At 40.9% G+C, this 22331-nt stretch overlaps 1 protein-coding gene across 2 annotated transcripts in view; it reads left to right on the top strand.

Moving 5' to 3' along the window:
* The window catches only part of TNPO1 (transportin 1), a 79348-nt gene that overhangs the window by 16746 nt on the left and 40271 nt on the right, over window positions 1-22331 (top strand). The window contains exons 2-6 of one of the 2 annotated variants that reach the window (XM_075488554.1): window positions 1660-1718; window positions 1772-1904; window positions 2142-2255; window positions 6032-6107; window positions 21214-21363. In XM_075488554.1, coding sequence (XP_075344669.1) covers window positions 2151-2255; window positions 6032-6107; window positions 21214-21363 — 331 coding nt within the window. In that variant the 5' untranslated portion in view covers window positions 1660-1718; window positions 1772-1904; window positions 2142-2150. The remainder of the gene's footprint in view (window positions 1-1659; window positions 1719-1771; window positions 1905-2141; window positions 2256-6031; window positions 6108-21213; window positions 21364-22331) is intronic. The other variant, XM_075488553.1, reaches the window with a different exon arrangement.

Here is a 22331-nt window from a genome sequence, read left to right as displayed (position 1 = left end):
TACAACCTTCCTGGTAAGGCAGCAGTTAAGGGAATGAGGCCCAAATTAGCCTTCAGGCCCTTCTTTGATTTGTTGGACCTCAGCTTTCATCTGCTCCAGCCGTGTAAGCATCACTATGGAGAGCTCTCCTGCCTATACGGTGTGAGCCATGAATATTGGTTTTAATGGCCTGGGTCCACATCCTTTGTTTTGACATTTTTCTGTACTAGAGGGAAACTAGTGGAGATTTACCCTGGTCACAAAAATCTCGTATAAACCTTGTGCCCACCCTTTCCTAGTAGCTGGTGGCACACCTTTACACACCTACCTTACTGACTGCATCTTGTAGACATTTCAGTGCGATAAGCTCTCAAGAGGTGTGGTGCTTTAGTAGTCTGTCTCCCAAAAACCCCTGTGATAACTACAGCAGTTGCCTAAACAGAAGAGCTTAAGAAACATGTGCCATTTCTTGCTTTTTTAATAAGCTGGTTTTGTTCTCTCCATTGGTTTTGTTCTCTTGTGTGCTATGCTGCATACTTCTCTGTTATTTAGCTGTTTCCTGCTTCTTATTCCAGTGTGAATGTTTTCCTGATTCATCAAGTACCCTCTTTCACTGTCCTCATTATCCAGATATGTAGATACTGTAAGTACACTGCCTGTCTTACTTGTTGCCTGTGGTGGTTCCTTTTGCTGTTTTACTGGAGACTGTGCAGTACTAGTTTTGTCTCCTTCTTCAAGAATAGTGGCTTATAGTAATAAAGAAGGAAGTTGGCTCAGGACACTTAGCACCTGAGACTGGACAGCTGACTGTCAGTGTTGGGGAGGTGAGACAAAGACCCACACAGCAAATTACCTGGGACACCCCGTGAGGAATCACTGATGTTCCCTGTCCGCACTGCCTCTGAATAGTTAAGGCTGTGATGTGCAGCACTCAATACTGAGTTCTGTACTGCAGCAGAAGTAGCAGAAAGTGAAACTAGTTCTGATATAGTCAAGCGAGATGCTTACAAACACAGTGACTAAAAGTAAGATCGTAAAAAGCCAGGGAATTACTGCTTTTCATTTTCATATTTTAGATCAGTTTTCAGCAGCATGTGTTCTTATTTTGTCCATTGGCATATGTATTATATAGGAAAAATAGCTATATATATAAAATACATATGTAATCCATATGTATTAGATACGTAGCTATGTATATATGTATCTAAATGCTAATTTTGACCTGAGATCTCCCCTGATATATTTTGAGGCTAAGGACAAGATACACCAGATATTCAAAGCAGTTTCTTTTGAGTTCCTTTCCCCGCCGCCCTTCTTGCGTAGTTGGTCCTATTCCCTCTTTACACGTGGAATTGAGAACTTGTGAGATCTGCCCAGCGCTCAACCAGATCATGTAGAAGTACAGCAGCCGGCAAGGCAGGTACCGCGTTCCTGACGCCTGGGTCTGCTTTCGCACCCCCGCTTCTCCTCTGTGGGCGGCAGCCTCCCAGCTCGCAGCCAGGCGCTGCGGGTGCGCGGCCGCAGCTGTCCCAGGAGGCCGGGCCGGGGCCGGGGCCGGGGCGCCGCTTCGCCCCTCGCGGCTGCTGGGGGTTTCTGTCTCTTCTCGGGTGGGTGGCTGAGGCGGAGGCGCTCCGTTTCCCACCGGCCGGGATTGAGGGGCCCGCGTTTTGTCGCCCCCAGGCTCCTGACGGTGTGGGACGCACCGGGGAAAGGCTGACGGCGGCGCCGGCGGGCCCGAGGCGGCCCGGGCGGGCGGAGGCGGGCCCGGCGCTAGGACCCAGGAGGACGCGAGGCGGCTCGGGCGGGCGGAGGCGGGCCCGGCGCTAGGACCCAGGAGGACGCGAGGCGGCTCTTCGGGCCAGATTACAAATTCGCCGTGACTCAGTCTGCTCGGCACGGAGCAAAGCGGGCGGCGGCGGGAGCAGGTCGGTGTCGTTCGTTCGTTCGTTCGTTCTTCCGCCCGCCCGCCCGCCCGCGGGGTGTGCACCGCGGGGGCGAGAGCCGGAGCGGCCCGTGCTCCGCGGTGCCCGCTCCCTCCCTCCGGCTTTCCTTCCCTCTTTCCTCCCTCCCTCCGGCTTTCCTTCCTTTCCGCCCCCCGCCTCCCTCGGCCTGGGCCCTGCCGCGCCGCTAACCGCGGCCGCCTGTTGTCTGGTGTTTTCCAGCAAGCCAAGATGGAGTATGAGTGGAAGCCCGACGAGCAAGGGCTCCAGCAGATCCTGCAGCTGCTCAAGGAGTCCCAGTCCCCGGACACCACCACGCAGAGAGCCGTGCAACAAGTATCCTTGGCCGAGGCCTGCGCCGCGCGGGCGGGGCGGGCGGAGCGGGGCCGCGGCGGCCCGGGCGGGCGCTGGGGAGGCCGGGGGCGGCGGGCGCGGGGAGCGCGGCCTGCGCGGCAGCAGGCCGGCGCTGCGGCAGGCGACGGCGGCGGCTGGGCCTGCCCGGGGAGCCGCCACAGCGCGGTGGGCCGAGCCTCCGCCGGAGCGGGCGGCCGTGGCGCGGCGTTTGAACCGCCGAGGCCGCCTGTGGGCCGCGGGGCCGCCTTCCCTCGGCGGGGGCCCGGGCACCTGTTGCGAGCCCGGAGCCAAGGGCCGGGTTGGGGTTTTTTTTTTTTTTTCGCTTTTCTTTTTACAGCCCAGGCTCTGGCGCGGCTCCGCCGGTGTCTGCGGCTTTCCCGGGTTCCCCCACGCTGGGCCGCCGCCAGCGCCCAGCCCCCAGCCGCGGCGGGGCGGGAGCGCGGCCCTCGCCCTAGCGGATCCCGCCGAGGGGGCCGGGGGTGCTCCGCGGCCCGCCGGGCTGAGCAGGCGGCGCGGTGCGGGGTACCCGTCGCCCCTGCGGCAAAGCGGGGGCGAGCAGGGGCATCTGGCGCAGAGATTCGAGGCGAAAGTCGTAGCTGGTGGGGGGGTGCCCCTGGTGGAGCTGCTGCCTGCACGCCCTCGTTGGCCTGCTGGCTCTGACACTGCGCATTCTGCTACGTTGTGAGGGTGTTTCTGCTTGCCTAGAAGCCTAAGCCTGAGCTACTGCTTGTTACGCTCGTTAAAATTCACGGGAAGGGGAAAATCTACTGTATGTAGCTTCTTGTGCTGCTTTGCAGTGCATTTGGTGTTAGTGTTGTGGATTGTTGGGGTTTTGACTCCCCTAAGTCTCTCTGGATTGTAGAAGTGATGAAATAGCAAGGAACAAAGATTGAGAGAGTAAAATTTTAAATTAGGACTAATAGAAACATAGGTCTTGAAAAATAAAGCCCTCGTTACTGTCTCCTGCTCCTTGAGCTAGCCATATAAGTGCTTTAAAATATCTAGAAGTCCTGAAATTCTCTAAAGTTTATCATCTTGAGCCCTTTTTATTTAAGGCATTTGCTTGAAGGTCTTCACAGAAAACAACAGAATTTTTTTTAAGTAGGTAAGAACATGTGTGTGTGTATGTATATCTGTATTTATGTTATTTTAAGAATTTAGCTTGAAGCCAAATTTGCTCCACTTCTAGACTTTCATAACAGATGCAGTCGAGCTTAGGAAGGCTTCTGTCTCATCTGAAAGGTGAAGGTAGTTTTCATCTCGATCATCTTGTTATTGCAGCTATGTTTCAGATTTTTAAGATGCTATTGTTTCCTTTGGAAAATCCTAAACAGAAGTGTCTGACTAAGTAAAGTGTTCTGATAGTGCCCCAAACTTAAACTGGTGCTCTTTAGTATTTAAAATACAAAACTGTTTATAGCAACAGTGTTTATAGTGTAGCTTTAATGTAAAATTGCATTTTAAAGCTCTGCTTCAAATAACTTAATAACATCTGGGTTTTTTATTGAAAAATAGCAGCATAGGTGCGGGATGGGCAATATAGGTGATGCTGTCTGTCTTGAAGATGAGTAGAAATTGACTGAACAAAAGTGCTGTTAACTGGTGTTTCAGATTCTTTTTAAATGGTATTGGTAACTCCCTGCTGTGCTGAGATACCTGTGCTTTCAAGGAGGTCATCATATGTTGGTCTGTAAATGTTAGAGAAATGGCATATTTTTACCATTGTATTATGCACTGGTTTGGGAAAATGTTCTAATACAACTTGACAGGCCATATCCTATATTTTTTTTTTTTTAAGTATGTCCTTTGAGACTGTTTCCACAAAAAATTTGTGATGGTTGTTTTATTGTAGAATGCTACTTAGTAGCATGTACAAGCAGGGTGGTGATTAATGGTTTCAAATGTAAAGTACTCTCAGACCATAATTTTTTGTAAGATTATCAGTGTGTTGATTCTGTCATGCTCTTTATGATACTGTTTTGGCACATTTGGGTGATTAGAACTCAAATGTCACAAAGTGGGGAGTATAGGTTAGCCAAAACCCTTTGTTAACAAAGTTCTGAATTGGTAAGGCTTCGAATATTTTTCAAATGAAGCTATTAGGTGTTTCTTGGAGTAAAAAAGAAAAAGCTAAAGTGAGTGAAGAAGAAGTTGTTAAGAAAATATGGCTTATAAGCTATTCTTTGATTCCTAGACCAATTAAGTGTTTTCTCATGAAGTTTCTATTAAATACTGCTCTTTCAGTTCTTTCTGCTCACTTCTGCTGCTGCTTCCTACTTGATCCATTTGAATTCACAGTTTTTAATAATGTTCAACTGACTGTTCTGGTGATTATGTTCCTGAAGCTTGGAAAAGAAGAAAAACATTACAAAACATACTACCCTACTTCTTGGCTATTCCTGAAAGAGCTCTTTGGCTTGGCACCTTTGACAACAATCTTTGGATGTGTGGTTTTTCATGTCTAGGGGGCACGTAGAGTGTTCTATATTATTTTCATTTGCCCTGACCATCCTCCTGTTTACATTTCATCTTCTGTGTGTTTCACAGCAAAGGAGCTTGTGGCTATGATAAGTACACTTTACTCTCTTATTAAGTGAAAAGAGGGCAGGCTTCTCTAGTGAAGTTATTACTTGATGCAAACAGCCTAAATATCTAAAAATGAAGTTTCTTAAGTTTGTGATTGAGACACTGGCTGTTGGTCATTGGAAGGAAATGAATCCTTTAGAACTGGAAGGGATTTACTGGGCCATCAAGTCCTAACATACATGTATTTGGCTAAGGTTTAGCTACTTTGAATGTTTAGAGATTTAGCTAAACAGCAAGTAAACGCCTATGGAGCAAATAATCTTACTTCTTCTAAAAATACGTTTTTGTAAAATGTCTTGTTTGCCATACTGATGATATCTAGTAAGTTTAGTAACTTAGAAGTGACACTGCACTGATTTAAAATATTATTCTTGAGCAGAATACCTGTTAATACCAGGCTGTGAGAATAGGATACAAGGAGAATGCCAGATCACTGCTGTAGCCAAGCAGTGGCAGAATACTGGGAAATTTGAGGCAGAAGTAATGACAAATTTTGGGAAAAACAACAACATACTTTCACAGCTGTTCAGAAACATAATCATTCTTCCTGCAGTTAAGGATCACTTTGTTGTTTTGGTGGTTTTTGCTTTTTTTTTATGAGACCATGGATAAGCATGAACTTTTTGCTATAACTATCTGTGCATTTACAGTTAAACACATTCTCATTGCTGAGAGCTCAGGCTATGGCTAGTTAGTATCATAAATAAGTATATGTCTGATATTAAAATGAATGGCTTATCAAAATCATAGCTGTTATATTTTAATGCTGAAATGCTTTCATTCATCGTGGAGGGGAAAAAAAGATGTATTACGGGATTGTGTCTCAGTGGATTCCTTAGGTTTGGCAGGCTTCTAAGCATAAATATTGAGATCCACAACTGTACAGAGGAAGCTTTTTTTAGTGCCTTTACAAATATTTTTAAGGATCTATTAATTTCTGTGTCTGTCCCTGGATTTTTTTTTTCCAGATTTCACCATAACTAAAAGCTATAGCTTCAATAAGAAAATTACAGAAACTGTTTTTAGATTGTTCATACTCTGTATATTGTGAGCTTGTAGTCACAGCTGGTTGAAGTGACGCAGCAGTACATAACTCATTTAATAATCTTTGTATGCAGAAAGCTATAAATGCTGTGGAAGATTCAACTTTCCTTAACAGTTTCTCTCTTCAGAAACTAGAACAACTCAATCAGTATCCAGATTTCAACAACTACCTGATTTTTGTTCTTACGAAGTTGAAGTCTGAAGGTAAGTTCTTGAGAAATTGACTGTTTTGTTCTACTTCTTTTTTGCCTTTTTTAAAAATTTATTTTATTTAGCTTGAAAGAAATAGGAAGCTAATGCCTATAGTCAGTTTGCTGGTGGATTGAGCATCATAGTCATGTAGAACTCATTTATCCTCTCAGGAGTCTTTGTGGAAAAAAATCTGATAACTTATTGGTACTTGTAGTTTCAGCCTTGGAATAGATTCCAGTCTAAATGTCCTGTGAAATCTTCCCAAAAATGTTGGAGCATCATACCTCTATCAGACTGCAGTGAAATTGTGGAATAACTTTGATGAATCATGCCTATACACATTATAAAACGTGCTGCTAAATTCAGTTATGGTAACGATCTCCCTAGAATTGAGACAGTTAGTATTTTGAAGTGCACATACTAGAGTTGTCCAGAGATGATATTGGTCAGAATTTTCATTCTGAAGTCTTAATTCTAGTAAAATGCAGTTAGAAATCAACTGGCTACTTACTGTTGTCTTGTTCTTATGGATGTTAGTACAAATGGCATATGGCACACTGTGTAGCCTCTACCAGTTGATAAATTCAGACAATTCCCTGCTAATGATCAGGGTGTGTGAGAGGTTCTTTCCAGTGTACTACAGCTACTAATTTGTGAGGTCTTTGACAGTGAAAGAAATGTGCTTCAAGACCTGTTTTGGCACACCTGGCTTCTTTAGATTTGTTTGTAATTAATGTGTTCAATTGTTTGAGTTGTTTTCTGTTTTTGTTTTTTTTCCTTAGTGTCCTGCTATCAGTACTTTTTCTGCCTTCTACCATTTCACCTCTGGGTTTCTGGATGCTTGCTTTTTTCACTTTGAATTAGGTTTTCTCACATGTGGCCCTGTAACATTCAAAGAATCAGCAAGAACATATATCTTAAGTTTTAACTAGTGTTTTGGTTGTGCTGTCAGCTTACTTCAGGAGGAAGGAAACAGAGAGTAGGAAAAAAATATATTTTCATATTGAAGGCTGGAGTATATCCCAATGTTTTTGTGTGTTCTATGTAGCAAGTCTCCTGATCATCTGTCAGACCTTGAGGGAATACCTCAAGTTTGAGAGAGAGAGCTTGCAAGACCTGAATCAGCCAGGATATTAAATTTTTGAGCAAGGTGCCCGTGTAGATACACCATGTGCTTTGTACCATTAACAGAAAAATGAAAAGTGCAGCGAGTCCAGTAGTGGGATCTGGAGTTTGTACAAAGTATGTGACGAGAAGGTTGTTCCACATTTTTTTCCCCCGAATTTGTTTTCTAACACTGCCTTCCTTGCTAATTTCCCCTTCTTCATTCCGTTCACCACTTGAGCTTCTAGACACTGATGTGTGTTTAGCGATGTGTCAGAATCTCTCTTCCCAACAGATCTCCTTAGATTATCCAGTAGTCTTCTTTTACCCTGCTTAATGTTTACACACATCAATCTGTTTGGAATTGGATGAAGAGTAGGAGGTGCTAACTATTGCAAAATGGTTGTATAAAGCTGTGTTATCTGAGGGGAAAAAAAAAATCTGGCAGGTTGAGCGGGCAAGCAAGTTGGGGAGAAGTAGCAAGTTAACTTTGAAGAGGTGTTTGGGATGAGACTGCACTGGTACCTCTCACATTTACATCAGGTCTTTTGTGAGACTGCTGAGAAGCAAATGTTGCTTCAGAGATGCTCTTGTGCTGCACCAGTGACGTTTTTAGAGTCATAATCTTTTGTCCAAAGCAACTATTTTTAAAATTTGTGTTTCTAGTTCAGGAAACTTGCAGAATATTGAAGGTGCCGTAACTGATTCTGGTGTTGGTGCTTTTCATAGTATTTGTCAAGTTCTAAATACCCTGTTACCTTGCTTGCGTAGGACTAATGAGGGACGACAGAAGTCTGTTGGTTGGATTTGCTCTGAATCCAACCAACAGCCCTCCGTCGTCCCTCATTAGTCCTACCCAAGGAAGGTAAAGAAACCATTAGAACAGCTATTCAGTAGCTACAATACTCTTCCATCCTCTTTTTGACCAGTAGGCGAAAATGTGATGGACTCTTCAGGCAGATAACAGTCTTCAGTACAACTGGGAAAGTATTCTTTCCTTTCCCCTCCTGAAGAGGGTTCTGTTGGTGGTCTGTCCTACAGCCTTGCTAAGTTTGTTGGCTAGGTGAAAGAAGTAGTGTGCTTTACACCACAGACCAAAGCATAGATATTCATACTGTTGGAAGTTCACACTTCCGTTATGGCCATACCGTCCCAGCAGAAGGAGCCATGAAAGTAAGCTTCCAGCATCACTGACAGCTTATTCAGTAAAAATTACGGTGTTTTGATAGTGCAGGAGAAAAAGAGCTTGGTTTAATAGCAGGTAGGACTAACCTTTGATTTCATTTTTGCCACTGTTGAAACCACTGCTGGAGAAAACTGTGCTTAAGTGCACCGTTAAAAACCTGTGCATTTAGGTGACAGCTCCTGAATGTGGGAATTCTGTAATGATTGATTGAAATGTGTGTTAAATACCCTTGTTTTACTGCAGTGGACATTGTACCAAATTATCTTTGGCCTGAGTTTTACGCCTCTGCAGGCAAATAACTTTGTAAGCAAACTTTTATTTGCAAGCGACTAACTTTGCTTGCAAAGCTGGCTGTTTCACTGAGGCCTGCCTCTAAGATACTTAGGTAAACCTTGCATGTAGGGAATTTGCTTTGTTTTAGCACCAGAGATATTACCTTTCAGTTTGCAAAAAGTATAAGTTCTTTTTTCCTCCAGTGTTAGCTTCATCAGGCTTCTGTGTCTGAATGCTTGTGACTTGCTGGCTTTAGGTCTACTGTGGTACTCCTACAGGTATGTGGTGGTTTTCTGGGTTTTGGTTTTAAATTCTGTGGGCCTTGTTAAGCTGGCAAAGTTTGTTAAGCTTGGGTCTTCCTGGAAACAGGTGTTGAAGAGTGGATAGTGGATGAATAGTTTCACTGGAAACAGTGAAAATATATGGCCTGGCTTGCAGCTATGGCATATACATGCCCTAGCTTTAAGCACTTCCTTTGTTTTTCTTTCTTCTAACTAGTGTGCATTTCTAAAGATAGCGTTGTGAATCTGGATGAACCCCAATGTTACAAATATCACAGAATCTAAAAAATGTCAAGGAAACAGCATTCAGTCTTGGAAGTCAGACAGTAGGCAAGCTGATGGCATAAAATACAATCCCAAGCCATTAAAGATTGAGGTATAGGTCTCTAGAATGTACTTCCCAGAAGGCATGGTGCTCTGAGATCTTCCTTAGTTGAGTGAGATGGAGTCCAGATTAACTGAAAAATACCTGAATGAAAGAAGGTTGTTTTTACTGATTTATCTGTAAATGAAAATATTACTCAGGTGCTCTGTTACTTTAGCTGTTCCTTCTTGGTTTGGCACGTATAAAACCTGGCAGATAATCTAGTGGCACTGCCCTGCCTTAGTGTTGGGTTTGGTTTTGTTTTGGTTTGTGTTTGTTTTTTTTTTTTTTTCTGGTGTCCCCTGAGCTGAGCTCAGAACCCTATAGGCTTTTGTATTCTGTTAACGAGTTGTTTTCTGGAGTGTGTGCATGTTGCTGCTGCTGTTTCTCAGATCACTTTCTGTATTTTATGTGTGGTTGACTGTACCACTCCAGTGCTGCAAGGGAGTATCAGCTTTGCCTATGTTGTTACTTTCTTTGCTTACCTGCAGCTTTCCTTCTTTGTTCCAAGTCATGCATCTAAATCCTCCTTTCCTTGTTAGCATTTTTGCTTCTGTTCTGTTGAAGGAAAATATGAGAAAGTCTCGTCCTAATTTCAGCCTCCTTGCTGTCTTGCCAAGGCCAGTTCTAGCCTCTAGTTAAGGTACATTGAGGCAGTTGTCCAAGGCCTGTGAAGCATGAGGCAGGTCAGAGGAAGGACCTCTAGGTATCATAATATGGACAATTCATACTGTAAGTGGAAGTTCTGAGTTTGTTTCACAAGTTGTTGACCATAGTGGTGAAATTCCCAAAGTTGTCTGTATCAAAGCCTTGCTTTGTTTATACCTTCTGTAAATGAATGTTTATAAGATATCCGCCCCCCCCCCCCCAATAGACTGACAAAAATAGCATCCTTAATTCATCTCTCTTGTCCTTTTGTACTATTTGGTCAATTTCCTGGTGTTTTCTTATTATTATTTTTGACCTGGAATTACACCATGCTTTATCTCACACAGCATCCTGAATTTTGTGAATGAGAGGTGGATCTGGCTTGCGCTAAATTATCAAAAGATGATGTCCATTGTCTTTCACCAAGAATACTCTCTAATCTTCATAAATTCAATTTGTCAGTTAGGGAGCATTGGGTGTGATGACTGTCATAATCCTGCCGTAATATTTTATTGATGCAAGGTTGTGTCAGGATACTGAGATGACATGCCTGCTTGCATCAGCAAAGACTACTGTGTTGCCTTCTGGTAACATTTCTCTCTTCAACTCTAAGGAGAAACTAAATTGAGACTTTGTAATCTCTGCACACAATTCCTGCTATGTTTCTGCATGTATCCATTCTGTGCCTCTGATCTTCACACCTCACACCCCCCTCTTTATATGGGGTCAGAATTAATGTGGTATTTTACTTGGCCTAATATGGCCTTCATGTTGTTGGATGTTTTATATAAAAATTGCAATAACAGAAGTGGTGTCAAAGCTTACCACTTCTTAGGTAGGATTTGACATACCTAATGCCTCTTTATGTGGTGAAAAAAGAACAGAACTACTGATAATATAGCTATTCTAGTTAAGATTCAGACTGTCCATCCTTATTCCCAAAACACACACATCCTTCTCAGATTTACCCTTTATCCTTCTTAGACAAGAGACAGAGGACATGGTTAGTTTGTGCACAGTTTCTGTCAAGTTTTGTGTTTTTCTCCCTCTCCCCTGTCTGCTGGGCTCTTGGCAGGACCTAGGCTAATGGGAAAACATTGAGAGACATGCATGATGATCCTGGTAGCTTTCTGCTGGCCTGTATAGCCATAGTTATCTATCCTGTTGCAGCTATACAAAGCCTTTGTGATTCTGATCTTGGATGGTGTTTTAGTGACTGACTCTTCACCCCAACCTAACATGGGAACTCTAGTTTTTGGTCTCAACAGAGTGTTGTCTCAGTGGATTGATCATGGCCTGGTGTAAGGCTGTCTCAGTCAAGGATCAAACCTTGAGATGAACTTTTAGTCTGAAAGTGAATGAGCTGGGATTGAGAACACTGCATTAGTACTGCCTTTGTCATGGGCTTTAAGGATGATCTGTTAAGTTTATTTCCAAAATGCTTTGGATTTTTATAAACCAGTTGAAGATTGAGCAGTGTCTCTGCAATTCTTGATCTTGTTCATGTGATGAGTTAGTCATTCAGAGTACCTTACTTTGACATGGAACATTACCATGGAGGAAGATCCCATCTCCCCTCCTCCCCAAGTTTTTGTTTCACTAGAATTCCACACAGATGGTAATTTATTTTCTGATAATCATGGCACTAATAATTCATCTAGTTCTGTAAGCAGAATTTGAAATGGCTTTTTATAAACTATTTCCGGGGTCCAAAGTGGTCTGGTGGGTTTGATGTGAATGTTTCTGATGAGTGTTGGAATTTAAACTTGATCTGAACAGCAGTTTTTATGAGTCCATTTCATTATGAACTTTCTTGGCATGTTGGTGTTGAAAGATCTTTGAAGCTGAGCAAGAAAAAGACCATTGTGTGAGGTCAGGTGTTAATTCACAGCTACCAGTTTCAGGAAGGTATCTTTGAGCAGCATTAATCCAGAAAAGTGGTTCAGCAGCTTTAACTGTTTAATTAAAAGAAAAGCCCCCCCTACCACTCCTCGCGCCGCACCCAATACCATCATCCTGCATTATGTCACTATTAAATATACTAAAATAACTGCCAAGGAGTGAATCTGATTGTGTTACAATTCAAGTCAGATTAATGCAAATACAATACAAGTCAAGTCAGATTAATGCACCCTTACAGTTTAAAATGCTGCATAACATCTGTAGTGTCCTACTTAAAGAGCAAAACATTTTTCTCTTAAGTTCAGATACATGAAGAATTAAAAAAATAAATTAAGCCTGACTGAGTTTTAGTAATCAATGCATAAAGTAATTGAGGTACGTAAATATCTTAAGGGAAACCAAGTTATGAGATAATGAATTTTGTCATATCACAAAAAATTCCATGTTTTTTTCCCCATATGCTAGCTAATTCTTCCTTTCTGTGCTTCTGTAGGGATATTGTAGTGCATACTTAAGGAAAAGGCTTCTCTTAAGTAGTTGTATGGCATACATACCACATGTGAGAAGTGACAGATTTATTTATTTATTTATTTTAAGCCTTGAAAGAAACTTTGAAGTTATCCAGTGGATTGCAGTATGTGATTCAATGCTTCAGGAATGCCTTCCTGGAGCTCCTTATTCTGAGCATCCAGAATCAAAGTATGGGCTCTCCATTGTTGTCTCTTTCCCTATCCCTGAAGCCCATACAAGGAAAGCATTGAAAAAGAACAAGTAAAATACTAAGTTTCTTGATCATAGAGGAAATTCCCAAAGAGCTACCAGGCATGAATCTTCGCCCAACATACACAGTGGTCTTTGAGAAGTTACGTTAGAAGAGTCTGGGGCTGCTACCTGGGAATTCACTTGTGTCCAGAAGAAACAAAAATGTTCCTGGAGATGCCTGCGAGAGGTTCCGGGGAGCTAACAGGAATGGAACTGCCTCTAACATCGACAAAACTCCTTGGGTAGTGTCGTGGTTTAGCCCCAGCCGGCAGCTAAGCACCACGCAGCTGCTCGCTCACTTCCCCCCCCGGTGGGATGGGGGAGAGAATCGGAAGAGCAAAAGTAAGAAAACTCGTGGGTTGAGATAAGAACAGTTTAATAATTGGAACAAAATAATAGTAATAATAATAATGAATTATAATGAGAAGGAAAAAAACAACGAGAGAGAGAGAGGAACAAAACCCAAGGGAGGGAAAAAAGGGCGAAAAAAAATATATATATATTAAAAAAATGATACAACTGCTCACCACCCGCCGACCGACGCCCAGCCAGTCCCCGAGCAGTGATCGCTACCCCCCGGCCAACTCCCCCCAGTTTATATACTGGGCATGACATCATATGGTATGGAATAGCCCTTTGGTCAGTTTGGATCAACTATCCTGGCTGTGCCCCCTCCCATTTCTTGGGCACCTGGCAGAACATGGGGAGCTGAAGGCGGGGGGAAAGTCCTTGACCAATGTAAACACCGCTTGGCGACAGCTAAAACATCAGCGTGTTACCAATATTATTATTATACTAAAATCTAAAGCACAGCACTATACCAGCTACTAGGAAGAAAATTAACTCTATCCCAGCCGAAACCAGGACAGGCAGTTACCTTGGAGGAGTCTAGGGCTGCTGAGAATTCACCTGTCTCCTGGAAATACCTGTTTCCAGGCTCCTGCAAGGAAGCCACCCAGGGAGTCTTGTGTGTGTTGGGAGCAGGTCCATGCTCTGTACTTCGCTGGAAGTCCTGCCAGGCAGCTTTGGAGTGTTTTGGCCTCTTGACTAGCCTACTGCCTTCTCGGTTTAGGTTCTTCAAAAGTGCTGTTCACTGAAAGCATTGTGGGGGTGAGTCTTGGAATATATTTTCTCTCAAGTAGCTTGTGGAGAGAAAGGACAGAAGTTTTCAGGCTTTCCCTTGATCCTTAAGGTTATCAAACTTTCAGTTTTGTTTGCTATGCTTTTTCTGAAGTTCGGGTAGTCTTGGGTGAGGTCTGTTTTGGCCTTACAATAAATGTGACTTTTTTGAGGTAAGTTGGAGGTATTTAGCCAGCTATTTGAATTCTTTCCGTAGTGCATCTTACCAGCTGAATGTAGTCTGCTGCAAGGGGTATTTCTTTGTATGCTTTTTTTTTAAGTCAGACTGTCCTACTCAGTGGTGTTTGGTTGTTTCTCATGTCAAATCTAAGTGTACTTAAAATGCCAGTATCAAGCATCCCTATGTGGTTGTTTTGTACAGAAAGGGAAAGTGTTGTTGATGTGATTTCTAAAGGTACTTCTGTCCACCAAGTAGTAGTTGATTCAGTGCAGTTCTGAAAAAAAGGTGCTTCCTGCTCATGAGGCTACGTGCTGGTGTCTGATTTAGGCCGTAATGGCTCCTAGGAAGCAACATCACCACCTCTTTCTAGATTTTCAGAAAGCAGATTTGCTGTTGAGGCATTAGGATGATATAACAATTTCAGCGTGTTTGTTATCTTGCAGTGCTGGGGCAGGTACAATTAGTTAGCTGACCACTTTCATGAAGCCAAATCTAGTCTTATAATGGGATGCCTGTTACCACTTCTCATGTGCAAGTAAAAATGCCTTTCCTTTAATGCCAAAAGGGAGTGGAACCCAGAAAAAATCCAAATATTTTTCAATACCACCAATAATAGTACCCACAGTATCTTTGGCCAGCTCCAGAACTGAATATCTTTACTGAAAGCAATCTAAAGAGCCATATAAAAGCACATATTTATCCCACAGTCTGATGCTAATATCAGTAACTGTCTAAGCACTACAACTGCTTTTGCAAAGCATTTTAAATTCCTTTCTTCTTCTTCTATAATGACATAATTCTCCCTCTTCAGAACTACGTGAAGATTTTACTCAGCTGTGCCTTCTCCTTTCAAAAGGTATTCAGGAGCAACAGTACCATGAGGGAGTCATAAGTACCAATAATGACTGCAGTCTGCATTCACCTCAGTATGGGCAGCTTATAACAGCTTAGCCCTGCAGCATTGGACTGGGCAACACCATTCCTTCCTAGTGAGGTTGTCTGCTTCATCGAAGTGGCAAACACTGGCTGTTCAAGCAAGTACAGATTCAACAGTACAAATTTTTATTTTGGTATCTCCAAGGAAAAAGCATTTACATAACTTCAAGTGATGGATGTTCTTCTCTGAATCAGAAGATATACTGCTGATCAGAGGTAATTCTGACTGGCAAGCTTTAAGTCTCAGGAGCTTTAAGCATTCCGAAATGGCAAGCACTCATGGGTTCCCCTTATTTTCCTTCCTCCTCAAAGAAAGGAGGCTGATGAAATCATAGGTAGAAACTGAAGACAGATTTCAGATTACTCCAAAGAGGAAGAGCAGCATGGTCACACATCAAAGCCTCTTAAATATAGTCTCATTTTCACTGCTACTCTAAGTAGCAGGGGATCAGTCACTTTGTTCCTAGTAAGAACTCTTATGTAGCCAGATACTAGAAAAAAATTAACTTTCTAAAATAATAATAATAAAAGATGAAATTGTATAAAGGTGTATTGAATTAAAAGCAGGTCCATGCTCTCTATTTTATTACTGTAGCTAGATGCACAGGTGCTTAGGAAGAACACCTCCACTAGTGCCAAAACTCTATTCTGCCATTCACCAGAGTGCAACCTAATATTGCTAATTGAAAATGTGGTTATAGTGTCCAGAAAAGTCAGCCAGAATGGAGGGGGGAGAAGAAAAAAAAGGAAACACACTGAGTACAGCCTTAGGAAACAAAAATGAGAAGGCTTTGTCTTGAATTCATTGGGAATTAGACTGGATATTAGGAAATTTTTCTTCACCAAGAGGGTTATCAAGCATTGGAACAGACTGCCCAGGGAAGTGGTTGAGTCGCCATCCCTGGAGGTATTTAAAGGACGGTTGGATGAGGTACTTAGGGATATGGTGTAGTGGTGGTTTTTGGCAGTGTTAGGTTTATGGTTGGACTCGATGATCTTAAAGGTCTTTTCCAACCTATATGATTCTGTGATTCTGTGGAATTATGGGGGAGGAAGCCTTACTGGCAAGGAAGGGTATCAGTTGGAGAAACAAAGTAGTCCAGCTTATAAAAAGACCTATACATGCATACCACCACACAACTTCTGGTAAGCTAATCCTATAGGATGGAGACAGAAGGAGAAATAGTCAAAACTTCCAATGCACAGCACCCTATACAACGCCAGTGTTGGTGAGTGTCCTGTATTTTGTGCTTCCCAGTACTCACTTAGCAGTTTGAACAGTATTCTGAATGACTCAATTTGATAACACAAACTCATTTTACTCATCCAATTAATCCTTGTGTTCTAACAGCTATTCGTATGACAGATTGTCACATTTTAATATGTGACATTCACCTTTGATACATTCAGAGAGTGACAAAACTTCTATTCATCTGACCAAGTAATTTCTTCAGATAGATTAATGACTCTAAATTCATTTGCTGCCAAATGCTGTCTAAGCAACTTCTATTGGGAAGCTCATCATTTCCTTTCCCTATATGCTTGACTTAGTGCTAAGGCACTTGTCGTCCGCCCCTTCCCCCAACATACAAACACCAAAGAGAAATTACATTACTTTTTAGATGTTCTCAACCTGCAACAGTATCCTGTGTTTGTTACATAGTTAGGGATCTTGTACATTGATCTCATTATACTGAATCTCCATTTCTTATTAGGGATTCTTCTGCTCTTGATAGAATGCTAGCACTGATTGAACTGCAGGATCAGGAGGTGCTACATAAAATGGCATTAGAGAGGAAAAGTGCTGAGACAATTAGTTTGTGGGGATATGGTAGAGAAGCTGAAAGTAGGAGTGAAACCAGAGGATTAGTTCTTTAAACTTTTCATGTTTTTGCAAGCCTGTAGACATGTACAAATTCTGGCATTCTGATTGACCTGTGGTCATTATTAGTTAGAATGCAGAAACTTCCATAACTAACCAGCAAGCTAATTGTTGGTCAACAGTTCAACACCCTTCTCATATTGTCCACAGCTCAGTTTTATTTACAACACTGTCTTCAGAAGCATAGCTGTTACTACTTACTATTCAATAAATACGCAGCACTTGGCATGAGCAGAACATTTCCAGCTTTGTTTTGGTGTCTTACAGAAGTTCCTAAACTTAGGCAGTTGTGTCAAATTATTTTCCATGACTCACGTGAGTCAATTGAGCACTAATTTGAGACTAGCCACTACATTTCAAGGTCATTTATGTATTCAGACACACTGAATGTTTTGAAGCATCCTCAATCCTGCTTCTGACGTGATGATACTAAACCATACCAGTTTTAGTCAAAAGTGTTATACTCAAGGTTACTTAAGTCCAGCATAAAAAAAAAAAAACAAACGAGGGATGTTTTTGTGCTAGGAAGCTCATGAAGGTGTCTTTGTACTGTATTCTTATACATGAGAATAGAAGAAATTATTCTGCTGGGATCCATATCTTTTTGTTTTAACTCTTTTAAGAGACAACCAATCTGTCATTAATGGATCAGAAATCTTCATGTGCAACAGTGACACTAGTCATTATTTTAATCACATTTTGTATTTGTACATATTAAATCCATATCACTAGTTAAAACACACAGAATGACAGCTTATTTCTGAAAAAGGCTTAACAGCTTTGAGACTGAAATTGACAAGGCAGAGCAGTTTTGCTTTAGAAAAAGTCTCACTCTAACAAAAGTAATAGGGCAAAATATAGCCATGCTCATTATCCCAGTCTGTGAATGGATAAACGCTACCCTCATCCCAGTCGCTTAGTTCTTTTAGCAATCTAGGAAGTTACAGTCTAAGGAATAGAGGGTGAAAAGGCATGGTGAAACAAATGCTCACCTGGACTTGCAGGTGAGCTACAAAAACCTCATTGCTTTCACATTTGCACCTTATGTCATACAAACCCTTGTTAGAGGAAATATAGCTGTTTGAGGACACACTCTAGTTCATAAAAGCACTGCAGTAGCCCTAAAATAATTGATATCTGTGTAATGTGGGTATGCATCCATTTGCTTTGTAAACCATTAAAATCTGGAACTAGAATTAGAGTCTTGCAACAGAATTGAAAATTTACTGAGAACCCAACGATGATTATGTGGCATGGTTTTATTATAAAGTGAGACAATGTGAGAGGGGAATCCTCCACTGATGAACTGATCTGGCACCAAAGGTGATATCAAATGCCAGAGGTCTGCTTCACTTTCCCTCTTTTTCTTGTACTATATGTTCTTGTCATCTCTGTACTTCCAAGTTGACTGAGATAGGAGGAGGCAAGACTGTGTGATCTTTCTTGACGGCTGAAGCATATGGCTGACAGAACTTATCACAGAGTCTATGAAGACTAAATAGTGTCTTACTCAGCTCTTAGGCCATCTGCCTGTAATCTTGGTGTTACAGCAAGAACTCCATCCAGACCTACATTACTGTCTTCTGACAGTGTAGCTGTTAAGTTGTTGAACACCCTGGATTCCATAAATATCGTTGTGCAGTCATATCAGAAATTTTTTTCTCAAATTAAGATTTTTTGACTATGGTGTGGTTTGGTTGTTTAGTTTTTTTTAAATGCGTGAGTACCAGATTCTGTGCTGCTTCTCTAGCTCAAGTGGTTGGTGTCTGTTTAGCACTAAGTCTGTCTTTGTGATTTCTGCTTGTCACCTCTCAGTATGGTGATAATTGGTTCTGCTTTTTGTTTTTAATCTTTCTTCTTTTTCTCGCTTCATGAATTCTTTTTCATTTGTCAGACATGCAACTTTCACTATGAATCCCTTGGAATCTTTGTTGAAGGTCTATGGGATAAAGACTTACTATGAAGAATAGTCTTTCTGTTATCTTGGCTAAAGGAATGGATTTAAGAGGTTTCATGCCACTGCATGCTATAGGATAGTTCATGAAGAAAAAAATGATGCTGAAGTTTCACCTTAATGTGACCTTGATTTTTATCTAAACCGGTTGGCTAATCTGCCTATTTCTAACACAAGGAATTTAATAGTATCTGTATCTCTGCTTGGTTAAATTGAAGCTGTTGCCTTGTCCCTTTTGTAATTGTATCCAGACATTCTAAAAGAGTAATGCACTAATTAATATTTTCATGCTAGAGTTTATACTAATAGTGGCTAATGTACCGTATTCTAATCAGACTTTTGTTGGTACTCTGACTTCTTTCACCCCAAGAAGATACTACTGGCTGATAGAGAATGAGTAACTATTGTATTCTGTGTCTAACAGTGGCTTCTGACGGTGATGATTTATTGTGGCTTGCAAGGGTTTTAGATCATGTGGAAATTAAAGGAAGACTCCTTTGGCTTCCTTCCTTGCCAGGCACAACTCTAAATCTTAATCATCATATATGGAGGACTGCATTTCTTGAAGATGTGTGTACCTATCAATGGGTTACAGTTATGTAAAGCAATCAGAGTTTGACATACTATTTTGGTGTACAAGTTGATGCGGAGATTTTCCTTTTAATTCAGAGTATTTCAGGCAAACATAAGACTGATCAAGAGTTCAAGTGAGAACTTCTTTCTGTAGGTCATTCTCCACCTGATCTTTATTAATGATACCTTCTAAACTTTAAACAAAATTACTTGATTTGACTTGCGGAGTAATAATGGTAGTAATATTTGTCACATCTCACAGCCAAGTTCTGTGGTTGAGAAAAGTTTGTCCACTCATCCAGTCTTTAATATTTTTATTTAAAATAATATACCCTTTCTTTCCTCCTTCTCCATTCTCCCAGAAAAGTTGTTGGCCCTTGAAATGCAGTGCTGTGCAAGTGAAACGACTTATTTTTATATTGTTTAGAAGTTGGTGGTTATTTAAAACCTATAGTGTAGGTAAAGTTATAGAATTGTTTCAAATATGTATGCATAGAGTGGCTTCCTGGTTTATAAAGTTACTGAATTCTATGTAAAGGATATGTTTGTTTGTAAATCAATACACTTATAGTTATGGAGCGTGAAAAATAATGCTTCTTTAGGAGAACTGAAATATGAACATGAAAACAAGATTAAAAAGTATATGATAGCAATCTGGTTTTGGCACTCAAAATCAGCTGATTAAAATGAATTTTGATTTCTGATCAGCCAGAGAAAACCCCCTCTTCTGAAAAGTGCTGTTTCTGTTCTAACTAGCACAGATCACAATAGAAAGTGTCTTTAATGTCTGTCAGTCAGACATCGCGGGTGTACTGAGAGTATTGGTGTTGTGATGCAGTAAATTTAGCTTGAAAATACTTTATATTTGAAAGTTGTATATCTTATTTTGCTTATGCTTGTTTCTGTTGGGATGTTAATAGTTTTGAAGGCCTGGAATAGATCGATGTGTAAACTAATTCTTGGCACAAAGGAACTTTGAACATCCTTATTTCTTACCCAGTGGCTAAAGTGGCTAAAATCCTAATTAAAATTAGCTTCCTGTGCTGATTAGGGTTGCTGCAAACTGTAAATTTAAATTTTCTTATACTATAAACTAATCCTTTCTATGTAGAACATTCAGATCTTGCTTTCAGCATATTTCAGAAGTAATACCAAGTTACTCATGCCCTTGGTTGAAGAACCAAACATGAGTCTGCTCCAATATAAATGAAAAATCTAGGCTGTTCTTTTTCCATTCTTCCTCTTGTCCCAATACTTCAGTGAAATTTTCAGGCAAAAAGAACTCACTGAAGACAAATCAAACTGTTCACTAAACTTAAATTCTTACTCAGTTCAGGTCAATTCTGGTCACTTTTTTCTTATGGTTCACACTACATGACACCTACCATTGTTAAAGATTTTTTTTTCTTCTCTAATTATTAATTTAATAGATCAATAGAACAGCTGGTATCTGAAGGGATTACAATACTTTACTTTGTAGAAAAATTGAACACTATATTTCTGTGGGGAGTAGGGGGTGGAGGATTTACTGCATAGTCCCACATCTGTATCTTACTATGGTGAAGCAGGTTTGTCATCAATGTCTTACAGTATCAGTGTTGAGCAAGCCAGTCAGTGTAATCAGAATGTCTGAATATCTTTGACCAGTTTTTTTCATGAGTCGCCTATATCCTGTGACTAAAGATCTATTCCTTGCCTATATCTCTATATAAAACTTTATTTTAAAATGTAGAATTTGTGATACTGATATTCTAATTTTGAATAAATAGAAATAGTGAACTCTGAACCTGAAAAGTTTTGCTACATAAATTGATGGGTGTAGTTGGAAGGAGAGATAAAGAAATGAGGATTAATATCTCTCTATATAAGCTTTGCTCTTGTTGCATTGTTCTGGAAATCTACCTTATTCCTGTGAGCTGCTTGAAGGTTGAACGTAATTATTTTTTGTTGCAGATGAACCGACACGTTCCTTGAGTGGTCTCATCTTGAAGAATAATGTAAAAGCACATTTTCACAACTTTCCCAATGGGGTAACTGACTTCATTAAAAGTGAATGTTTGAACAACATTGGTGATTCCTCCCCCTTAATTAGAGCTACTGTAGGTAAGTTTGCTCTTATTTCTGTCTTCTGCCTACTGAAAATGTTACTGATATGGGTGAGAGCTGCACTAGTGATGTAAACAGTTATTAAACTCCTAAAACTGTTTGCTTCTGATAATTTTCACAACTTCATCATGTTTTAATGCTGATATTTATCTTCAGTGTGAATATACAAAATTTGCACTTATTTTTGCTTCCTATTATCTTAGAAATGATTTAGCAATTCAGTTCATATCTCTTGAAATGTAACTGAACATAAGTTTATTTGAATATACTAGAATTGAGCTTGCTGCCAATTTCTATACCTTGCTGCCAATTTCTGTACCTAAAAACAGGAACAAGGTAAAGGTCTGACTTCAGAACTAGTTCAGTACTGTGCTTGCATCAATCAAACACTTCTGTTAGCTCATTTCCTGCGCCCTGCCCCCCATATGCACACACATGCACATCCCTTCAGGGAATCATCATACCATGCATAACATGTTCACATAATGAGTTTCTGTTTTTAAATACCTTCTGTCAGAAAACAGTAGATAAAGTGTGGTGTACACAACATCATAGAATAGTTTGGGTTGGAAGGGCCCTTGAAGATATCTAGTTCCAGTGAGACGTTTTTTTGTTACATGGATTTCTGATTTCGTAGATACTTTTAGTACACCTCTTCCATAAAATAAGCGTACTTGCATTATTTGTACTTGTTTCTTGGTAAAGTTACTTTTCTGTCTGCTCTTTGAGAATATGATTTCCTCCTATTACTACAGTCACTGTAGTAATTTTCCTTGTCCACTCAAAAAACTAGAAAAAAGTAAAATAAATATGTATTTGAGTACAGCAGAGAAAATGGGGGTGGGTGTCAGTTCAGAAGGAAATTCAGCTTGTATCAGCTGACTTCTCTTATAAAGTAATTACCAGCTACTGCTCCTTTAGAATCCTTTGCTTTTTCTATAGGATTCCTTCTCCAGACATCTGGA

Source organism: Mycteria americana, chromosome Z, assembly GCF_035582795.1.
Source record: "Mycteria americana isolate JAX WOST 10 ecotype Jacksonville Zoo and Gardens chromosome Z, USCA_MyAme_1.0, whole genome shotgun sequence".
NCBI classification, from domain to species: Eukaryota; Metazoa; Chordata; class Aves; order Ciconiiformes; family Ciconiidae; genus Mycteria; species Mycteria americana.
Note: the sequence above shows the minus strand (reverse complement) of the source record. Positions and strands in the feature narration are given on the sequence as shown.